At 41.8% G+C, this 22,699-nt stretch overlaps 1 protein-coding gene across 5 annotated transcripts in view; it reads left to right on the top strand.

Moving 5' to 3' along the window:
• bach2b (BTB and CNC homology 1, basic leucine zipper transcription factor 2b) overlaps nt 1-22,699 on the top strand; it is a 372,434-nt gene that overhangs the window by 332,438 nt on the left and 17,297 nt on the right. For all 5 annotated transcript variants that reach the window (XM_068025758.1, XM_068025753.1, XM_068025757.1 and 2 more), the window contains one exon: nt 6,387-7,925. In XM_068025758.1, the coding sequence (XP_067881859.1) occupies nt 6,387-7,925 (1,539 nt within the window). The remainder of the gene's footprint in view (nt 1-6,386; nt 7,926-22,699) is intronic.

Here is a 22,699-nt window from a genome sequence, read left to right as displayed (position 1 = left end):
CACAGTTAACTGTTCAGTGGACCCAATAGAACTGTAATGAGTGTGTTCTATAAAGTATAAGATTATTTGTCCCTGCACTTATTTATATAATCTGCAGCCGCTTTACAACCGGATACTTACCCAAATCCTTTAAAAGGAATTAATCAACATAGCATTAACCACTTTAATGTGACATTAGTACAGCCCCCAGAAATTATAGTTTTTCTAATCTGCAATCTTAATTGCCAATGTTGTATAGTCTGCTATACTCTCAGCACTCCATGAACTGCTTTGCCTGTGCTGGGATGAGGGAGCAGTACCACAGGACATGCGCAATGCCAATATCATCACCCTCTGTAAGAACAAGGGTGACTGCAACTACCGTGGAATCTCCCTGCTCAGCATAGTGGGGAAAGTCTTTACTCGAGTCGTTTTAAACAGGCTGTGTGTGTCTATCCTGAGGCACAGTGCGGCCTTTGAGCAGAGAGATCCACCATTGACGTGCTGTTCTCCCTTCGCCAGCTACAGGAGAAATGCCGCAAACAACAGATGCCCCTCTACGTTGCTTTCATAGGTCTCACCAAAGCCTTTGACCTCGTCAGCAGAGGTGGTCTCTTCAGACTAATAGCAAAGATCAGATGTCCACCAAAGCTACTAAGTATCGTCACCTCATTCCATGACAATATGAAAGGCACAATTCAGCATAGTGGTGCCTCATCAGACCCCTTTCCTATCCTGAGTGGCGTGAAACAGGGCTGTGTTCCCGCACCTACACTGTTTCGGATTGTCTTCTCACTGCTGCTCTCACATGCGTTCAAGTCTTCGGAAGAAGGAATTTTCCTCCACACAAGATCAGATGGCAGGCTGTTTAACCTTGCCCATCTTAGAGCGAAGACCAAAGAACGGAAGGTCCTCATCAGGGAATTCTTCTTTGCTGACGATGCTGCATTAACATCCCACACAGAAGAGTGTCTGCAGAGACTCATCGACAGGACTGTGGCTGCCTGCAATGAATTTGGCCTAACCATCAGCCTCAAGAAAACGAACATCATGGGACAGGACCTCAGAAATCCTCCATCCGTCAGTATAGGCAACCATGCTGTGGAAGTGGTTCAAGAGTTCACCTACCTAGGCTCAACTATCACCAGTAATCCGTCTCTCGATGCAGAAATCAACAAGCGCGTGGGAAAGGCGTCTGCTGCTATGTCCAGACTGGCCAAGAAGATGTGGGAAAATGGCGCACTGACACGGAACACAAAGTCCGAGTGTTTCAAGCCTGTGTCCTCAGTACCTTGCTCTACGGCAGTGAGGCCTGGACAACGTATGTCAGCCAAGAGCGACGTCTCAACTCATTCCATCTTCGCTACTTCCGGAGAATCCTTGGCATCAGGTGGCAGGACCGTATCTCCAACGCAGAAGTCCTCGAGGCGGCCAACATCCCCAGCATATACACCCTACTGAGCCAGTGGCGCTTGAGATGGCTTGGTCATGTGAGCCGCATGGAAGATGGCAGGATCCCCAAGGACGCATTGTACAGCGAGCTCGTCACTGGTATCAGACCCACCGGCTGTCCCTGCCTCTGCTTTAAAGACGTCTGCAAACGCGACATGAAGTCCTGTGACATTGACCATAAGTCATGGGAGTCAGTTGCCAGTGATCGCCAGAGCTGGCGGACAGCCATAAAGGCGAGGCGAAAGAGTGGCGAGTCGAAGAGACTGAGCAGTTGGCAGGAAAAGAGACAGAAGTGCAAGGAGAGAGCCAACTGCGTAACAGCCCCGACAACCAATTTTATCTGCAGCGCCTGTGGAAGAGTCTTTCACTCTAGAATTGGCCTTTATAGCCACTCCAGGCGCTGCTCCACAAACCACTGACCACATCTGGCACTTACCTATTGTCTCTCGAGACAAGGAGGCCAAAGAAGAAGTAAAGCCCCCAGAAATTATAGTTTTTCTAATCTGCTATCTTAATTGCCAATTTTCTATAGTCGTCCTCCGCGATCACAGTTTATGTTAAGTAGCCTGCTTAAAGAATGTTGTCTATATAATTTAGTATTGTAAAGATCTGGAACTCAGCTCTCCCTATCTCTGCAATGAAAATAACTGCAATTCTATGAACCTAACTTTATTACAGAGTATTCTTCTAGCACACCTGTGTAGGGGCCCTAACAACCCCACTGCCTTGTGGGCGTCTCGGGAGAGACCAAGGCTAAGGGAGTAAACCCTAACAGATAATCCGGAGCGGAACCCCGTAGGCGGTCATGTGTCACCTTTGGCATGTTTCCGGCAGTTCCTGCAGCCATACCGGTGCCAAACGTAGTGCTCTGCACTTCTTTGGACCCCACCAGAAAGACCGAGAGGGGGGTTTTGACGACTGGGCAACTCTCAACCTCCATAAATTCGCCTAGGCATGCGCCATGGAGAGGTCACTCCATAGTTGCCTCACAGCGACTGAAACAACACGGATAGCCACTCCAGGCGCTGCTCCACACACCACTGACCACCTCCAGGCGCTTACCCATTGTCTCTCGAGATAAGGAGGCCAAAGAATTCTTCTAGCTCAATCATCCTAACCACTTCTCAGTACATTTTCCAATGTAACAGTGTGAAAGTACCTATAATTGTACACAGTATTCCAAAGGTAACGGTACACTGAGTTATACAAGTTTAAAATAATTTTTTGCTAATCAGTATGGTGCTACTGAGGTGCATTTCAATGCTTGGTTCGGTTTCGTTAATAAATCTTAGACTAATGTAACTATCAATCGCACCCAAAGCTATCTCCTTTTGCATTTTTGCAAACACCTTTTGAGACTGTTGGGCACTGCATAGAAACATGTTGGTCATTTTAACTTTGCCCTGTAGTGTAAGTTTCCAAAATGGAAATGAAAATGAGGCGGGGTTGTAAAAAAACGCTGCCGATTCACTATAATCCATTTCACACTATCGCACAAAGTCAACATTATCTCCGTGAGATGGATTTTAAGGTTTGGTCGGTCGCCCATTCCGGCGGCAAAGACGTCCCATGATGTTGAAGCTGCGGCCTCAATTACATTCGGCAGCTGAGCTGCAGGGTGCCAAATAGGGTTTTGAGATCCAGGGGTGCAGCAGCAGAGATTATTTTTGTTCTTCCTGCACGCTACAGATAGAATTCAAGACATGCCTTTACAGAACCTCTTTTTCCATCATCTTTGCAAATGGTCGAAACCTGCATAGCACAGGTACTGATCAGTTCCTACATAAAACGATGATGGGGATTTTATTTGCGTCAGAACCCAGGTTTCCATATTGAAAGGATCGATCACCTGAATTAGGTGGGCGCTTGGGACACCTGACAGTAGGTACCTTTTGAAACGGAGCTGGTCATATCTCTCGTGTTAACAGGGCAGTAAGACTACTGACTTTATTTTGAGGTCACGACCACCCTGTTAATGGCAGGCAAATGCACTCACAATCGATCTCCATTTGTTTGATTTTTCTTCTTTGTTTTAATTTTAATACTTATGTTATTTGCTTTGGTTAAAATCAGTTTTGATAGGCCATCCCTTACCTGAACTTTTAGCCATTTCCTCCCTCTACGGGTAAGCCATTGTTGTATCTTTGTGCCCATATTTCAATGGATCTTTTGCCAACCAGCTCACCAGACTGCTTTAGTTGACATTGTTCTGTAATGTTTCCAATTTTTCACTCGTATTATTTAATTTATTTTATTTTTCTTTGTCAATACTCTACAATTTACTTGCTGATTTAAAATAAACAGCAACTACTTATATTTATATAGCACCTTTAACGTAATAAAATATCCCAAGGCACTTTACAAGAGTATTATAAAATAATGTATGACATCGAGCCACAAAAGAAGGTATTAGGTCAGATAACCAAAAGCTTGGTCAAAGAGGTAGGTTTTATGGAGTCTCTTAAAAAGGAGGAAAGAGAGAAAAATCTATCCATTGGGTGTATGTTTCACATTTCCTGCATCAATATGTATGATTTACAGAAACAGCTGCTTTTCCTCAGTTTAGTTACTTAATTTACCTAGACTGGATCCTGTCAATCTTGGCCTACCAAAGCCATATGCTAGAACATACCTATTCATTCATTTTCACCTGCTTTCTGTTGCTTAGTCTATTCCAGTCCAGATAGCTTCTTGCTATCAAGTTATTTCACCTTTATCTTTAAAAGTATGATATCTATTCTATATTAAATACAGTGAGTGCTTTCAAGCATTGTGCTGTGAATGTAACATAATGGGCTGGATTTTACCAGTCCCCCGACGTCGGGAATCGTGGAGGGGGGCCCGGAAAATATCTCCAGAAGAAGTCCGCCATGGGCCTTGACGCTGGGAAGGGCTCGCCCCATATTACCGGCGGCGGCAAAGCCTCGTGGTGGCTTCCCCGCCACTTGGTATGGGAACCCAATTAAAATATTTTAATTTATTTAAATTACATGAATAAAGACCTACCTTGACGCGACGGCCGTCCCACTCCAATATTCTGTCCGGTTGACGGAACTCCCACACCTTCGGATCTTCATTCGGAGATCTGAGGTGGAACAGTAAGGGGGAGGGGGAGGAGTAAAGTTTTCAGGGCGGGGGGGGGATAGGGAAAACTCTTGTTATTGATTGATGGGAAGGGGTTGAAGGTTAAAGTGAAGAAAGTTTGGGCGGGGGGGAGAGGTTGGGATCGGGAGTTGACTTTTTTGAGGAGGGAGAGGGCAATTAATAAATTGAGAGGTCATTGGAAGGGCTGGGAGAGGGGATTGAAACTGCTAGTAAAGTTTTAAATGTATTTTTTTGAAAAGATCTGTACCTTTAAAAATTTTAATGGACCTGAAGGGCTTGAAGCCCTTTCAAAATGGTGCCGTGCCTGTGCGGTGGCGCCGGACGCCGTTGCCAGGGACGGAGCGCCCACCCCCTCTACTTCATCGGGGATGGGCGTTCCGCCCCCTCCATGTAAATGAACCGCCGTGCTAAATATCGCAGCGGCTCAGCGGGGCAAATCCTGCGCGTGTGCCCCGCCACTTTTGAAGCTCGCTGCCGAGATCGGAACGAGCTTTAAAAATTCCAGCCAATGTGACTTAAAGTTACATCACAGGGCCTTCTAAAGGGAAAGTGCTAAATCCACCTTTGCAATTGATCAAGCCAAAAAAAATAATGTTTTGAGTTACAAAATGAAGAACACATATATATGTACACACACGTGCACAATATATAGATAACATACACAAGGTGTATAAACATTTGAAAAACAAAGATGTGTCATCGGTGCATATGAGGCAGCTGCCCCCATTTCTATGGCTGATGTCATCAAGGAGCATCATGTAGATGAGGCGGAAGAAGGACTAAGCTTGGGTCTTTGGGGAATCCAGAGGTAACAGTGCACGGCTAAGGAGAGAAACTGTAGCTCTGGCTACAGTTAGATCAGTAAAGACTGAAACAAAGCGAAGCCAGTCCCATTGAGTTGGACGATAGAGGAAGGACGTTGGAGGATGATAATGTAATTGACCTGCTAAAGTCTGCAGAGAGTTTGAGGACAAGTTGGAGGGATAATGTACCATAGTCACAATCACAGAAAATGTCATTTGTGACACTGGTTAGAGACATTTCAGTGGTGTAGGACAGCAGGAAAAATTGATTGGTGGGATTGAAGCAGGGAGTTGCAGCAGCAGTGGGCATGGATGTGGCACTAACATATTCAAGGATTTTGGAGAGGGAAAAAAAAAAGAGATTGGAGATACTTCTTATTCTGTACATCATTTTATGACCTGGAATTCTAATTCATGAAATACCTATTTTTAACAAATCAGCAGAATAAGTTGTATAACCCACTTCTCTGTTAAACATAAAGAGGCTGCAAGTCATCTTGCACTTCGGGAGAGACAGTTTTGTGGTAAAAGTCATTATTGGCACTATCAGTTCACAAAGCTCCTCAGCAAATGGGGCCGAATGAAAACTCCCCCAGGTAAACCAGGTGAGCTTTGAATAGCCAGTTGAGATAGAAATTGGAACTCCTGGCCTTCTGTCTGAGTCGTGATGATCTATTGCAGGGCTACTGAATTAAGCACACTGCGACCTTGAGTGTTGTAGCTCTAAAGCAGCTCTTCAAAATTATTGTGTGAAAGTATTTCAAATAGTTAATAAGTTTATGAATTTTTCATATCATTTTGCTGAAATGCAAGTAGCATTTTAGAAGTAAAAGCTCTTTCATCTGTAGTGTACTAATATGTGGAGATCTTGCTCTCCAAAGTAAATATTAGTACAAAACGTTCAGTGCTGACCCAATAAAAGATTAACTGGCATTTTTCAGTATTTGTTAATAACCATTAGAACTGTCAGAAAACCTAACTACACTTGAAGTGTTTTGAATAATAGCACTGCTGATGGTAATGCTGGCAATTTCCCTATTTTTGCAGGTCACCGCCAGAGGATTTAGCCCATTGTTGCAGTTTGCCTACACTGCTAAGCTATTACTCAGCAGAGACAACATCCAAGAGGTCATGCACTGTGCTGAAGTCCTGCACATGCACAATCTGGAGGATTCCTGCTTTCGCTTCCTTGAGGCCCAGCTCTTTAACGAAAAAGATGGTTTATTTCTTTACACCAAAATGTCAACTTTCCAACAATCCAATGCACAAGAAGATGGGAATTCTGAAGGTGAGGAAGAACACATGCAATCTGAAACTCATAAGATTACCTGTTCCAGGGAAAGAATATGTAATGAGACGCTTGGGTTTGAAGCATCAACCAGGCTATCTGAAAAAGAACCAGCTGTAATATCCATCCCTGTTACATCAAATGATGATATGGGACGCCGTCCAAAATACAGGAAATATCAGCTTGCTTGTACCAAGCATATCAATAGCATACCACATACTAGTACCTCAGGTTTTCCAAGCACATTTAAAGAAGACCGGCCAGTCCACACACAAACTCAAGGATATAGCACGGCACAGGTAAAAATTGAACCACGCGCACCAGAAATTACAGGAGAAAAGGCAATCCAATGCTTGTCTGCAGGTGAACCTGATACAGTGGAGCATGCAATTATGGATAAGGAAATGGATATTAAGGAGATGAGTCCAATGTGTGTTGATAGACCTAAAAGTAGAACACCCCCTTGTTCAAGGTTCACTAAAAAAACTGATGTAGACTCTACTGAGAGACAAAATCCACTGCAACAACCTTTAGACACCAGAACATCTTGTTCCCTTGATGAGGGAATGACTCAGGGTGACCTCAAAACAGAATACAGGCCTTATAGTGAGAACTATGGACTGTCCTGCACACCTCAGAAAGACAACAATAGCTTTACGGTTGGATCTCCACTGACAGGACCATCTTGTGAAGTGATTTGCAAACAAGAACTGGAATCAGACAGAAAGAGTGTAATATTTTCTTCTGATACCTTGGACAGGATGAACACTCCTGCTGCACATTCATATCCTGGTGGGAGCTCACTAGAGGATGAACGTACTGAGCATGTGCCAAAGGGTTTGTGGAGTGGTACGAGCCAGTCACTTCCATGTTCACAGACTTGTGCTTCTAATAGACTTTCAATGGAGCCTTTATTGCCATTGAATTCATGCAGAATTCGACCTACCTGTAAAACCAGCTGCCCAGTGCCAATTAAAGTGTGCCCTCGGTCCCCTCCATCTGAGACCAGGACCAGAACCTCAAGTTCTTGCTCCTCCTACTCCTTTCCTGAAGATGGAAGCGATGGCTCTCCTTGCAGTTTGCCCCAGTTTGAGTTGTCCACTTCTCCCTGCTCACAAGAAACACGCTTCCTATCTGCAGAGCAGCAAGAGCTAGGCATGATGGGTGATGCAATGTACAGTCAATGTAAGCCACCATTAAAATGTGAGCAGTCCTATGTCACCAACTCCAGCGATGAGTCTGGATCCTTTTCAGAAGGGGACAGTGAATCATGCTCAACTCGAGAGAGAGGACGTGAGGTACAGTAGCAATATTTTTAATAAAATACTTTTCCAATTATACATTCATCTTTCCTAGGACTGTCACCCAAAGGGAAATACTGCCAATGTTACTGGATTGGGAGTGTGTTGTGCCAAGTGCCAATATATAGCATCATGGAGTGATGATGGGCACAAGTTTGAGTCCTGCTATACTTAGTTCCTGATTGGAGCCACGCTGAGCAGGATAGCACCGTATAAATTGTGATGCTTTCCAGAAAGGGAGGAGGGAAAAATCATAAAGACAAGAAATTACCCTCACAGTGTAACTGCAGAAATATATAAACACACACATCAAATTCCTGTCTCTATTATTTAAATGAAGACAGTAACCCATTTATTTTACGAGGGTTTACATGGTACGAGATCATTAAATGTTCATATCAATTTGCATGTATAGAGTGTTTGTACAATGTCATCATGGACAGCTGTTTTTGACCCTATAAGAGGACAGTCTGGGTGGTTCTTGGCACCTTTAGCTGCTGGCTAAGGTGCTAGGTTAGGTGGCTGAGGAAGATGATGAAAATTATAGGAAAAGGGCAGAAATCTATTCAACATACCCCATGAAAAGATCAAATAAATAATTTATCGCAAGTAGTTGAATCATTATCACAATTACATAGTTAAATATTTTGTAAATGTAGAATTTGGTGCACCTTTCAGACTTTGTTTTCAATCTTTCTGAAACTTCCAGTTACTGCACTGTACAATATTGAAGGAATTCTGCATTCTTTAAATAGTATTTATCACGAATGCCCAAAATTTAACCTAAATTTGAATTAGATGTAATTGATATGCACAAACAGCAATGCATATATAATCTACATATAATTATACCACACTTTGTCCTTGTTGTTTCAATTGCCATTTTAACATGGAAAAAAGTCCCAAAGTGCTCCACAGAGGTGTAATTGAAAATGCACTGAGCTAAGGAAGGAAATATTTGGAAGGGTTGTGATCAAATAGATGGATTTTAACAACAACTTGCATTCATAAAGTGACTACTGTAAAAATAAATGTCCCAACGAACTTCACTGAAATGCAATCAGACAAAAATTTGCACTAAGCCAAAGCAGCAAATTTCAGAAGGTGTGACGAAAGTTTGGTCAAAGATGTGGGTTTTAAGGAGGGTCTTAATGAGCTTGCATTTATATAGCATTTTTCATATAGCATTTTTCTTTACTTCAGGACATCACAAAGTGTTTTACAGCCAATGAAATACCTTTGAAGTGTAGTCATGTTGTAATGTAGGAAACTGAGGGAAGGCGGTAGCAGCAGTGCAGGTTGTTTTTGTGGGGCCTGGAGGAGACCTTGGACTCTATCAGTTGGACCACCAGTTGGTTGCTCCGTCATAGGGTCAAATTTAAATACCTAAATTAGCTTTGCACTTGCTTCAGGGGCCATCTGTTCAGAAGCCACTGACAAAATGGCAAGGGTGGAATCGGGGCATTCAGTTTTTCTCTGTAATTTTTGGGGTACCCATCCTATTTCCACCAGGTGGGAGACTGCAAAATCTCCCTCACAGAATTTCTAATTTCAGCCTTATGGTCCAGAGTAGGTAATGGACTGAGGTGAAACAGTTCTCCAAAGAGAGGAAAAGGAAATGGATGACTAGCCATCCTCCCTGTCTGTCATGCACTGCCTAGAGGTAAGCTAAAGAGTAGCTTTAGCAGAGCCTGGCAACAGATTGTGTGCCCAACCTATCAACTATATTGTGGAAGACTCCCTGAAAAGAGATTTTCTTTTTGATTGAATCACATGCTTTATGCCAACCATTTTGTAAAAGAGAATATTTTTTGAAAGAATAACTGTGAATAAAACCTACCACAGTATTTCTGCTACTATTTTCTATTTTACACAAATTTTCTATGGCAATTTTATGATCTAACATCCCTAATCTGGCACAGATACAATGATATATGCTGCTGATGTTTAATGGAAGGGGATCAGCTTCGCATGCCTAAACATCACTTAATGCCGGGCTAACTCGCACAGACTGAATGAAAGCCTGAATTTTTTTTTTTAAATGCTGTGTGCATTTTTAACCAAGAAAGTCATTATTTCCGTTGCACTATAAATAAATGTCAGTCGGCTTAGAAAGGAGAATGAGGTATCAAAAATAACAGCCAGCAAGGTTGAAAACAATATATTGTGAAGGAGGAAGGAAACTGTTAATCTATTGGGCAGTGTCTATGGGGGGTTGGTCTTCGTCTTTTTTTGTGTTTTACATAATTGCAACATTGCCTTATTAATAACTGAGTGCAGTGACCAGCCTTGATGTTTAATTGGTTATCATGGGTAATCTATGATCATAATATTCTTGATTGTTTCAGATACCTAATTGTATTGCAAGCCCTGTTTTAACAGCACAAAACATAATTTAACCCTTTTTTAAAAAAACATGTCATCACAGTTATATGTTAACCCTTTTCAAACAGAATGGTTAATAAAAGAATGCTTTGTCATTGCAGACTTCACAATATCCATCGATCTACATTAGTGAATCCTAGTTTTGTGGTCTACTCATTGCTGCTAGCACCACTTTGAACCTGAACTTGTCTGAAAGTGTCCAAATGCATTTACAGTATAGGAAATTCAGACAAAAATTGCTTGTGCTATTTTGGATCCTGGTGGATCATTAATTTGGTCATTGGTCAAGCCAAAACATCATGTAAATAACTTCTATCCATGCCATTTGATAAAATCCCTGAGCATTGTACAAAGGCAGATACTTAATAGCAGGTAATTATGAAAGTGCTGCTAACTTTTCTCCAATGTGGTTATAATTCACTGTTCACACAAATCTTTGTTTCCATTCTACCTCTGTTTCCCAAGTCATATGATACTGGTCTAGTACTTCTAACCAAGACATAATAGGAATTTGTCAGCAAAATGTCTCCTTGTAACTTCTAAACATAGGAATTCATTTTCACAAGTCAGTGTGCTGACTTCCAAATAACCTAAAGCTTCAGAGGTCAGTCCAGTTTCCACTTTAAATGAAATTGTTCATAACCGTATATATTAGAACATAAGAAAACATGGCATGGATTCGATGGGCCGATGGCCTCCTTCTGTGCAATAAATGAGTCTACATAGTTTGAAAAAGCCAGCCAGTCCATTAAGCTTGTTCCTTCCACAGATCATGTACAATCCACTCTGACTTTACTCAACCCATTCAGACAGCTGAAGTAATGTTATGCTGAGTTTTTCCCCCAATCTCCAAAGGTAAATAAAACAGCTCTCCAGCTTACCTACCAGTCTTAAGGCCCAGTCCACTGGAAGAGCAGTCCAATTATAATTTCAAGCCCATTATTAATAACATAGAGTCCTAAATCGTCGTAACTTAGATTCTTGACTGTTGCATGGTCAGGTGAAAATTACAAGACTGCTGCAGAAAGTCATACCACAATAACTCATTTGCACTGCTTAAAGCCAAGTGACTTCGAAAGATGATTCGCCAAAGAATCAGCAGTACTGAAAATTGACCAGTTTGGTTGGAGGTTTGAGGTTTGGACTGGATTATGATTGAAATCTGTAACCACTGAGATAGCATTAAGTGCCACAGCCTGCACATTACATGCTCAAATTCTAATTTATTTTGTAAGTGTAAAGTCTAATAGTACTAGCTCCATGGGTGTGTGAGTTCTGTCTCTTAAGTTTTCCCATACACTGAATTCCCAAACACACCCAGGGATACTTGCAAATGCAGAAAAGGAACTTGACAGTTTTTTTTTGAAGGGGGTGGTTTAGTAACCTGTCCAATTCTTATAATGCCAAATATGATCACTGTTGCTAAAAGTACATTAAAGTCTGGTACCTGATGTTGGAGATTTGATCATCCCTATTACTCATAATCTAATCTTGGATGTTTTCTCTCATGGTTGGTTCTTTGACAAACTGAATAATAAAACAGTTTTCCATGAACTCTAGAAAGCCCTTCCTTGTCTCACTAGTAGAGATGTCATTGACCCTGTTAATTTCTAGCTAGTTGAAATTTCAAACTACTATAGTTAAGCATGGCTACCCAACCCGAACCTGATGGGACCTAACGACATGTCAGGTTCGGGTCAGGTCGGGTCCGGCATTCAAATTGGGCTGGGTCGGACACACTCTACCGCCACCTCCGGTAAGTGGCTCCAATGTTAATGTACTTTTTGGACTTGAAAGGTTGTTTAGTTGCAGTTTTTTTAAGCTTGTGCTGATAAGCAACAAAGTGAAAAACGGAAGCTAGATTAACTGATGGTGGGGTCAGGCCAGGTCTGGTGCAGGAAAAAATGAAAGGATTCTGGCTGGGTCAGGCTCGGGTCGGATGTGGTTCTGTCGGGCTCTACCTTTCGTAAACTTGAGGTCATCAAAAACTCTGTTGCCCATCTGCTTACTTATACCATATCCTGTTCACCTATCATGCCTGTGCTCGCTGACCTACATTAGCTCCAAGTCAAGCAATACCTTGATTTTAAAATTCTCATCCTTGCTTTCAAATCCCTTCATGTTCTCACCCCTTCCTATCTCTGTTACCTCCTCCAGCCCCAAAAACCTCTAAGATATCTGCACTATCTAATTCTGGCTTGTTGAGCATCCCCAATTTTAAATCACTGCACCTTTGGAGGCTGTGCCTTCAGTTGCCTAAGCCTTAAGCTCTGCAGTTATGACCTTGCCTTCAGCTGCATAGGCCCTAAACTCTGGAATTCCCTCCCTAAACCTCTCCACCTCTGTTCCTCACTTTCCTCATTTAAGACACTCCTTAAAACCTACCCTTTGACCAAGCTTTTGGCCATCTGCCCTAATATCTCCTTATGTGGCTCACTTTCAAATTTGCTTTATAACGCTCCTGTGATATGCCTTGGGACATTTTATTACATTAAAGGCACTATATAAATATTAAGCTGTCAGTTCAAGCACAGCTCTTTTACCTTTCATGGTTACTTTATTCAAATTGTACTTTATCTCCCACTATTGGAATTAGACTTTTTATTTTAATTTTATTTATTTAGAGATACAGCACTGAAACAGGCCCTTCGGCCCACCATCAACCACCCATTTATACTAATCCTACACTAATCCCATATTCCTACCACATACCCACCTGTCCCTATATTCCCCTACCACCTACCTATACTAGGGGCAATTTATAATGGCCAATTTACCTATCAACCTGCAAGTCTTTGGCTAAACTATAAAGCCCAAGCCAACAAATTACTGCTCCTATACCTCGGAAGGCTCTTCTAGTACCTGCTACCACACTAACAGACAGGATACAAGAAAAAGTTTGTCACCTGATAGGTGATCCTCTCTGTTATAAATCTTTGTTTAACTTTCTGATCTTTAGTTAGCAATACTGCCATGACCTTTGCTTTTCTGACCTTTCCTCCCATGTTCCTCCTAAGCTTCAAATACACCATCCTACATTCTGCTGTTGCATTCTGCATCTTCCCTATGTTAAAACTAATAATTCATTGAAACTTTTAACTTACTACCTCAAAATTGTAGCACTTCTCCACTCCTCAAATTTCCCAAGGTTTTAAAAACCATGCCTGGTGTTACCTAATTACAATATATTTTTTCTTCTGCCCTATTGTTTTATTCTTGGTGGTGTCCTGCACATGGTAGTCTTGGCACTTACCTTAGGTTTTGCAATAAATCTTCTTGCCTCTTCCAGAATTAGATAGCAGTTACTGTTTCATATAGTTAAATAGCAAAAATTACCACAATTTGAGAAGCAAATGAATAAAATGAATAAAACATCCTCGAAGAATTCTAGTAGATTTGTCAAGCATGATTTCCCTTTCGTAAATCTGTGCTGACTCTGCCCGATTCTACCACTGTTCTCTAAGTGCTCTGCTATAAAATCTTTGATAATCGACTCTAGAATTTTCCCCACTACCGACGTCAGGCTGACTGGTCTATAATTCCCTGTTTTCTCTCTACCTCCCTTTTTAAATAATGGGGTTACATTAGCTACCCTCCAATCTGTAGGAACTGTTCCAGAGTCTAAAGAATCTTGGAAGATGACCACCAATGGATCCAGTATTTCTAGGGCCACTTCCTTAAGTACTCTGGGATGCATACTGTCAGGCCCTGGGGATTTATTGGCCTTCAATCCCATCAATTTCCCCAACACCAAGACTTTGTTGTGTTTGTATAGGCCTATGAACCTCTAATAATGGTATCAATTCATCACAAGGAGCTATGAAATTTTGGAATTTTTTTCTGGATCAATGGGTTGCTACCTTCACTGACAAAAGAGTATAATTACAGTGACAAGTTTACATGGGCAGTTTTCATTATAGATGTGACCTCAGCAATTTAGGACAAGCAGCATGTGTAGACATAAAATTTGTGGAATACTATACTGTAATAACTCACTAGAGTTGCCCTAGAGCCAACTTGCCTTGAGATATAATTAGCCAAACAATCAACATTACTGAGAGCTGACCAGTTTGGTTGGGGAATTGAAGCTTCAAAAGAAAGTGATTGAGTATGTGTTAGTGATAAAGCTGGCTACCAGAGTAATGTATACTTTATTATAAAAGGATGCTTAGGTAGCTAAAGTTTGTAAACTTGTTATAGCCAGACATATCTCCGACCAGTTTTGCCACAAGCTACTACCTGTTGCTAAGTTAGTTCTCGGGTCCAACTGCTTATACAGCCATTTTCTCCATATACTGCGTTGTGACTGTCACCTTGTCATTATGCATCAAAACCTTGGCAAACGGTAGAAAACCATTGATCCAGAAAAGATGATTTTTATTTCAGTAGAGCATTTAAATGGGTTTAAAACTTGTAAAGTAATCCTGTCAAGAATGTTGTATGTTCATGTTCCAACAACCAGCAAAAGGGAGGAACTACAGTTAGTGCACCAAACAACAAGGCCAATTCACTAAGTACCAAATATTACATAATCTTTTGACTGAGGATTGTTACTCCAGTGAGGAGTTGGTTCATGTATCGATGATGCAACCCAAACATTTTAACAGGTCAGAAGGTACAGTGTTCTGAACATACAACTGAGGAATGCTGGTATACTGCTTCGTGTTTATGACTGTCCCATTTTTGAATAGATGACAATAACTGGGCCAGCACAGGAGCATGAATCTAGCAAATATCTTGCTTGCAGCACTATTGGATTCATCCTACCATGAGAATGTCATTTGCTAGATTTATTGAGAATTGCACCACAAGTATAAATAACCACTAATTGTCATACAAAGTCACTGGAATTGCACTTTCACGCACAATTCTTAGCATTAATGTCCTTCATGTTCTATTTGTAGCAAAACCTTTAATAGTCTTTCATAAATTCCTGTCTGTGCTATTTTAATACAACTGTTAACTCATTTAAAGTGATAATAATAATTGTGCAAAAATATTTGTGAAAATGCTGACTGGTGAACTAAAAATCATGCAGAGGAAATTAAATCAATATGAGTTCTAGATCTCACCTGACCCATGGGAGGTTGGGGTGTGGAGAGGTGAGGGGTGCAGCCAGTGTACTGAGCAGCAGGAAGCAACTTCTTCACAAAGAACAAAAGGAAAATTGGAGGGTGATTTGCCTTGGGCAGAAGCTCTGGACACCTCCCATTTACAGTTTCCAAATTGCATTAGAGGCTTTGAACAATGCACATTGCATGTTTTAATAATAAGCCACGATGAAGAAAGAAAGCATACAGACACAATAGATTAAGAATGACTCACTTAGGATGTGGATAGGTTACAAATTAATAGATTCTATAAAGAGCAAAAGAAATGCAAATGAATGGTTGAAAATGTGTATATTTATTGTCAGGAAAACATGATATGCCATATGAGAAATATTAATTCATCAGTTGGAAACTAACATTAGAATTTTAATTGAAAAAAAATCCTACAGTAATTAAGAAAAAACTGGCAGCCAAGATGGCCACCTCAATTTGCATCTGAAACACCTTTGCACAAAGGCCCAACTGCAGACAGAAGTCTGTGAAGCCCTGGACCCAGAACAATGGCTTGATCTAAGTAATTTAATTACCTATGATTGCTTCATTAGCATGACAGTCAAGGCCATCATGACACAATGATTTTGAAAGAACAAAGCCCTCCGAGTGTAAATATTGGCATCCTGGAACCTGTGGAGCCAATTCTGAACCTTGTGTCTCATAAAAACAAAGGGGATTGAGAGATCTGTGTGGGCATCTGTCCATCTTGGAAAAAACATAAGTTTTGTTACACTCACAGAAGACAAGGCATAACTGAGATTGCAGCAGCAGAGAAAGCTGCATGCTCCCCTTTCTCTCTCTCTCTCTCTAGAAAACATCAAGTTTGAAAACTCTCTGCAACTGTGGACCCTCTAAAGCCTACAAACTGCTACAGCCAGCAGAAGAGAGCCAACTACAATTCTGCCTTCAATAAAACCCTGAACAAAGCAGGCCAACCACAAAGTGCACTTTGACCAGCGAGGACTTCAAAAATACAGCTTCAGTTGGAGGACTATCGGATCATTCACTTCACAGACTATATATTTAAGTTCCATTTATTCTGGACTTTAATCCAACCACAAAATCTATTTTTCCTTCTGCAATCAATTTGTGTATGTATGATTCTCATGTGAATGTGTGCGTGAATGTTAGCATATTTTTAAATCAGGGTCAGAGTGTTAATTATAATAAACTTACCACTTGTTTAAACTTGTCCGATTGGTTATTTCACGATCACAGTAAAGGAAAAAGGTAAAACACTCACAGAGGTGGTAAGCACAACCACTGTTTAAAAGGAATAAACCCTGTTGTGGTCAAATAAGAGGAAGGGCAAGAAGGGAGCCTGAGACCCCCTCCTCATCTGGCCATAACAGTATGATTATTGAAGTAGTACCAAATAGAAAAAAAGTTATTCATTAAAAAAAGCAAGATTCACTTGTTCTTAAGAGAAACCAGTTTAGTTATGTTGCAAATCCAGCTACAGCAACTTAAGTTGTTGAAACAAATGCTTTAAGTTAAATGACAAGATGCTGGAGCAGAGCATCTTGGGGTGAGCAGCACACGTTGGATTTTTTTCCTCACCCTTCAGCTCCAGTTATTTTTGTGTTGCAAATTGTTGGAAATACAAAAGGATAATGAGGGCAACTTTGTGTACAACAGAACCAATGGTCTATCTCCTTAACCAATTATATTTAAGGATAGAGAAAGAAACAACAAACTATGGAGAAGAAAACAATTAATTCGAGTCAAAAAGAGAAATAGAGAGAGAGGGAAACAAAGATTGGATTAAAAGAGACAAAGAAAAAGTAAGAAAAATGTTTTAAAACCTCGGTACAGTTTACTACTTGAGGGAGAGAGATATTGCAGTTTTTAATTGTTTCCTTCCTAAGCCTCCAGGGTTAAGTGGGATGTCAGATTCATATATCATATCATTAGCAGGGTCCTTACGCCATGAAAAAGCAACCGTAACTTTCTGTGGCAAGTTAATTGCTGTTTACTGTGCAAATCCAACAAATTCCTTGACAGTCCTAGAGAAGTTGACAACGAGCTCCTGTTTTTGTGAGGTTAATGGCAGAGTGATGCAAAACATGCACCAATTTGTGGCAATTCGCAACTCACGGCCTATCTCTTCCTCATCACAAATAGCTGGGGTTTTTATTTTTACAAACTAAGAACTGTGTGAATTTACCATTATTTTTCGAGCAAATTCTGGGCCAATATCTTTGGTAAACCATTAATTATAACATTGGTAGCTATGATGAAATTCTGTTAATTATGCAGAATTTTTCAACATGCATTATTTTGCTGCACTGTAGCCTTAGTGTTGAAGGTGTGCTTTACAAGATAGATGCACATTTTCATTGATATGCAGCTTTATTATAGAGCTTTCCCAAATAACCTTCTCCATTATGAACTACTGTTTTCCAGTTGCTGGTGTTTGAGTGTAGTGAAAGTGCTTTGTCACGTGTTGATAACGCAGTTGTACTGAAAGGATGAGAGTACTTAACTGCCTATTGTTATTCTCGGCCAGGATTTGTGATGACTCATTCTATTAGTGCCACCTGCAGGTTGAAAACTATGTTGCAAAATGGTTGGGCTCTGGGTACAAATACACTGCAGATGATTCCAGAGATTTGTCCTTTGTTAAACAAAAGAACATGAGAAAAAGGATCAGGTGTCGGTCATTCGGCCCCTCGAGCCTGCTGTGCCATTCAATAAGATCATGGCTGATCTGATCGTGACCTTAACTCCACTTTTCTGCTGCCCCCATAACCCTTGACTCCCTTGTAGATCAAAAATCTGTCTAACTCAGCCTTGAATGTATTTAATGACGCAGGCTCCACTGCTCTCTGGGGAGAGAATTTTAAAGATTAACCACCCTCTGAGAGAAGAAATTCCTCCTCACCTCAGTCTTAAAGGGGAGAGCCCTTCTTTTGAAACTGAGCACCCTAGTTCTAGATTCCCCAACAAGGAGAGACATCCTCTCAGCATCTACCTTATCATGCCCCCCTAAGAATCTTAAATGTTTCAATAAGTTCACCTCTCATTATTCTAAACCCCAATGAGTATAGGCCCAACCTGCTCAACCTGTGCTCATAAGACAACCCCTTCATCACAGGAATCAGCCTAGTGAGACTTCTCTGAACTGCTTCCAAGGCAAGTATATCCCTCCTTAAGTAAAGAGACCAAAATTGTATGCAGTACTCTAGGTCTAGTCTCACCAATGCCCTGTACCCCCTTGCAATAAAGACCAATATTGCACTTGCCCTCCTAATTACTTGTACCTGCATGTTAACTTTTTGTGATTCATCGACACCCAGATCTCTGTGCCGCAGCATTCTGCTGTCTCTCTCCATGTAAATAATATTCAGTTTTTCTGTTGTCCCTGCCAAAGTGGACAATCTCACATTTTCCCCCATTATACTCCATCAGCCAATTTTTTTCCAACTCACTTAACCTATCTATATTTATTTGTGCCCTCCTCACAAATTGCTTTCAGATCTATTTTTGTATCATCCACAAATTAGGCTGCAATGCACTCAGTCCCTTATTCCAAATCATTAAGATATTTAGTTAAATAGTTGAGGTACCAGCACAGATCCCTGTGGCACTCCACTAGTTACAATTTGCCAACCTGAAAATGCCCCAACTCTTTGTTCCCTGTTAGTTATCCAAACCTCCATCCATGCTAATATATTACCCCCAAGACCTTGAGCTCTTATCTTGTGTAGTAACCTTTTATGTGGCACCTTATCGAATGTCTTTTGGAAATCCAAATACACTATCTACTGGTTCCCCTTTATCCACGCTACTTGTTCCTCAAAGAAGTTGAATAAATTTGTCAAACACAATTTCCCTTTCATAAAATCATGCTGACTGCCTGATTGCATTATGATTTTCTAAATGTCCTGCTACTACTTCCTTAATGGATTCTAGCATTTTCCCAATGACAGATGTTAGGCTAACTGCCCTATAGTTTCCTGCTTTCTTGAATAGAGATGTTACATTTGCAGTTTTCCAACCTGGTGAATTCTGGAAGAATACAGCCAATACAAGGGCGATACAAGGCAATAAGGGCGGCACAGTGGTAAGGGCAGCACAGTGGTGCAGTGGTTAGCACCGCATCCTCACAGCTCCAGCGACCCGGGTTCAGTCCTGGGTACTGCCTGTGCGGAGTTTGCAAGTTCTCTCTATGACTGCGTGGGTTTCCACTGGGTACTCCGGTTTCCTCCCACAGCCAAAGACTTGCAGGTTGATAGGTAAATTGGTCATTGTAAATTGCCCCTAGTGTAGGTAGGTGGTAGGAGGATGGTAGGGAATATGGGATTAATGTAGGATTAGTATAGATGGGTTGGTCAGCACAGACTTGGTGGGCCGATAGGCCTGTTTCGGTGCTGTATCTCTCTATGACTATGACAAGAGCTATCTCTGCAGCCACTTCTTTTCAGACCCTAGAATGCAGGTCATCAGGTCCAGGGAACGTGTCAGCCTTTAGTTTCAATAGCTTTCGTAGTACTTTTTCTCTAGTGATGGTGATTGTTTTAAGTTCCTCTCTCCCTTTTGCCTCTTGATTTTCTGCTATTCTTGGGATGCTTTTTGTGTCTTCTACTGTGAAGACAGATACAAAATACTTGTTTAAAGTCCCCGCTATTTCCTTGTTTCCCCATTATCAATTCCCCAGTTTCATCCTCTAAGGGACCGACACTTACTTTAGCTACTCTCTTCATTTTTATATATTTGTAGAAGCTTTTACTGTCTGATTTTATATTTCTTGTTTGTCTACTCTCATACTCTAATTTCTCTTATTTTAAAGTTATCCTCTGCTGGTTTCTGTCACACTCTGGTTATCATTACCCATATCGCTACCCTGTACTAATGCCTTGTCCTTTCTCGTTAACTTTCTAAAATTCCCCTCACCTGAATCGCCACCCCCAATCTATCTAGTTTAAAGCCCGAGTTACATGACTCGCCAGGACACTGGTCCCAGCACAGTTCAGGTGAAGGCTGTCCCAATGATACAGCTCCCACTTTGGTGCCAGTGCCCCATGAATCGAAACACATTTTTCCCAAATCTTTTTACCACACATTCAACTCTCTGATCTTATTTACCCTAAACCAATTTTCTCATAGCTCAGGTTGTCATCCAGAGATCATTACCTTTGCCATTCTGCTTTATAATTTAGCCCCTAGCTGCTCATACTCAGCAGAACCTCTTTTTTATTCTTTCTTGGGATGTGGGTGTCGCTGACAAGGCCAGCATTTGTTGCCCATCCCCAATTGCCCTTGACAACTGAATGGCTTGCTATGCATTTCAGAGGGTAGTTCACCAAATTGCTGTCACATGTAGGCCAGACGAGGTAAGGACGGCAGATTTCCTCCCGAAAGGACATTAGTGAACCAGATGGGTTTTTATGACAATTGATGATAGTTTCATGGCACCATTACTGAGACTAGCTTTTAATTCCAGATGTGTATTAATTAATTGAAATTAATTAATTGAATTTATATTTCACCACATGCTTTTTTTTTATTCATTCATGGGAAGTGGGCATCGCAGGCTAGGCCAGCATTTATTGCCCATCCCTAACTGCCCTTGAGAAGGTGGTGGTGAGCTGCCTTCTTGAACCACTGCAGTCCATGTGAGGTAGGTACACCCACAGTGCTGTTAGGAAGGGAGTTCCAGGATTTTAACCCAGCGACAGTGAAGGAACGGCGATATAGTTCCAGGTCAGGATGGTGTGTGACTTGGAGGGGAACTTGGAGGTGGTGTTCTCATGCATTTGCTGCTCTTGTCCTTCTAGTTGGTAGAGGTTGCGGGTTTGGAAGGTGCTGTCTAAGGAGCCTTGGTGCGTTTAAGTGCATCTTGTAGATGATACACACTGCTGCCACTGTGCGTCAGTGGTGGAGGGAGTGAATGTTTATGGATGGGGTGCCAATCAAGCAGGCTGCTGTGTCCTGGATGGTGTCGAGCTTCTTGAGTGTTTTTGGAGCTGCACCCATCCAGGCAAATGGAGAGTATTCCATCACACTCCTGACTTGTGCCTTGTAGATGGTGGACAGGCTTTGGAGAGTCAGGAGGTGAGTTACTCGCCGCAGGATTCCTAGCCTCTGACCTGCTCTTGTAGCCACGGTATTTATATGGATACTCCAGTTCAGTTTCTGGTCAATGGTAACCCCTAGGATGTTAATAGTGGGGGATTCAGCAATGGTAATGCCATTGACTATCAAGGGGAGATGGTTAGATTCTCTCTTGTTGGAGGTGGTCATTGCCTGGCACTTGTGTGGCGCGAATGTTACTTGCCACTTATCAGCCCAAGCCTGGATGTTGTCCAAGTCTTGCTGCATTTCTACACGGACTGCTTCAGTATCTGAGGAGTCGCAAATGGTGCTGAACATTGTGCAATCATCAGCGATCAGCCCCATTTATGATGAAGCAGCTGTAGATGTCTGGGCCTAGGACACTACCCTAAGGAATCCTGCAGTGATGTCCTGGAGCTCAGATGATTGACCTCCAACAACCACAACTATCTTCCTTTGGGCTAGGTATGACTCCAACCAGTTTTCCCCTTGATTCCCTTTGACTTCAGTTTTGCTAGGGCTCCTTGATGCCATACTCGGTCAAATGCAGCCTTGATGTCAAGGGAAGTCACTCTCACCTCACCTCTTGAATTCAGCTCTTTGTCCATGTTTGAACCAAGGCTGTAATGAGGTCAGGAGCTGAGTGGCCCTGGTGGAACCCAAACTGAGCAGGTTATTGCTAAGCAAGTGCCGCTTGATGGTACTGTTGATGACACCTTCCATCACTTTACTGATGATTGAGAGTAGGCTGATGGGGCGGTAATTGGCCAGATTGGACTTGTCTGCTTTTTGTGTATGGGATATAACTGGGCAATTTTCCACATTGCAGGCTGGATGCCGGTGTTGTAGCTGTACTGGAACAGCTTGGCTAGGGGCGCGGCAAGTTCTGGAGCAGAGGTCTTCAGTACTATTGCCGGAATATAGTCAGGGCCCATAGCCTTTGCAGTATCCAGTGCCTTCAGTCGTTTCTTGATATCACGCGACGTGAATCCAATTGGCTGAAGTCTGGCATCTGTGATGCTGGGGACATCAAGAGGAGGCCAAGATGGATCATCAACTCGGCACTTCTGGCTGAAGATTGTTGCAAATGCTTCAGCCTTATCTTTCGCACTGATGTGCTGGGCTCCCACATCATTGAGGATGGGAATATTTGTGGAGCCAGCTCCTCCAGTTAGTTGTTTAATTGTCCACCACCATTCACGGCTGGATGTGGCAGGACTGCAG

This window comes from Heterodontus francisci, chromosome 3, assembly GCF_036365525.1.
Source record: "Heterodontus francisci isolate sHetFra1 chromosome 3, sHetFra1.hap1, whole genome shotgun sequence".
NCBI lineage: Eukaryota > Metazoa > Chordata > Chondrichthyes > Heterodontiformes > Heterodontidae > Heterodontus > Heterodontus francisci.
The sequence above is the reverse complement of the archived record's forward strand: the minus strand, read 5'-3'. Positions and strand labels throughout refer to the sequence as shown.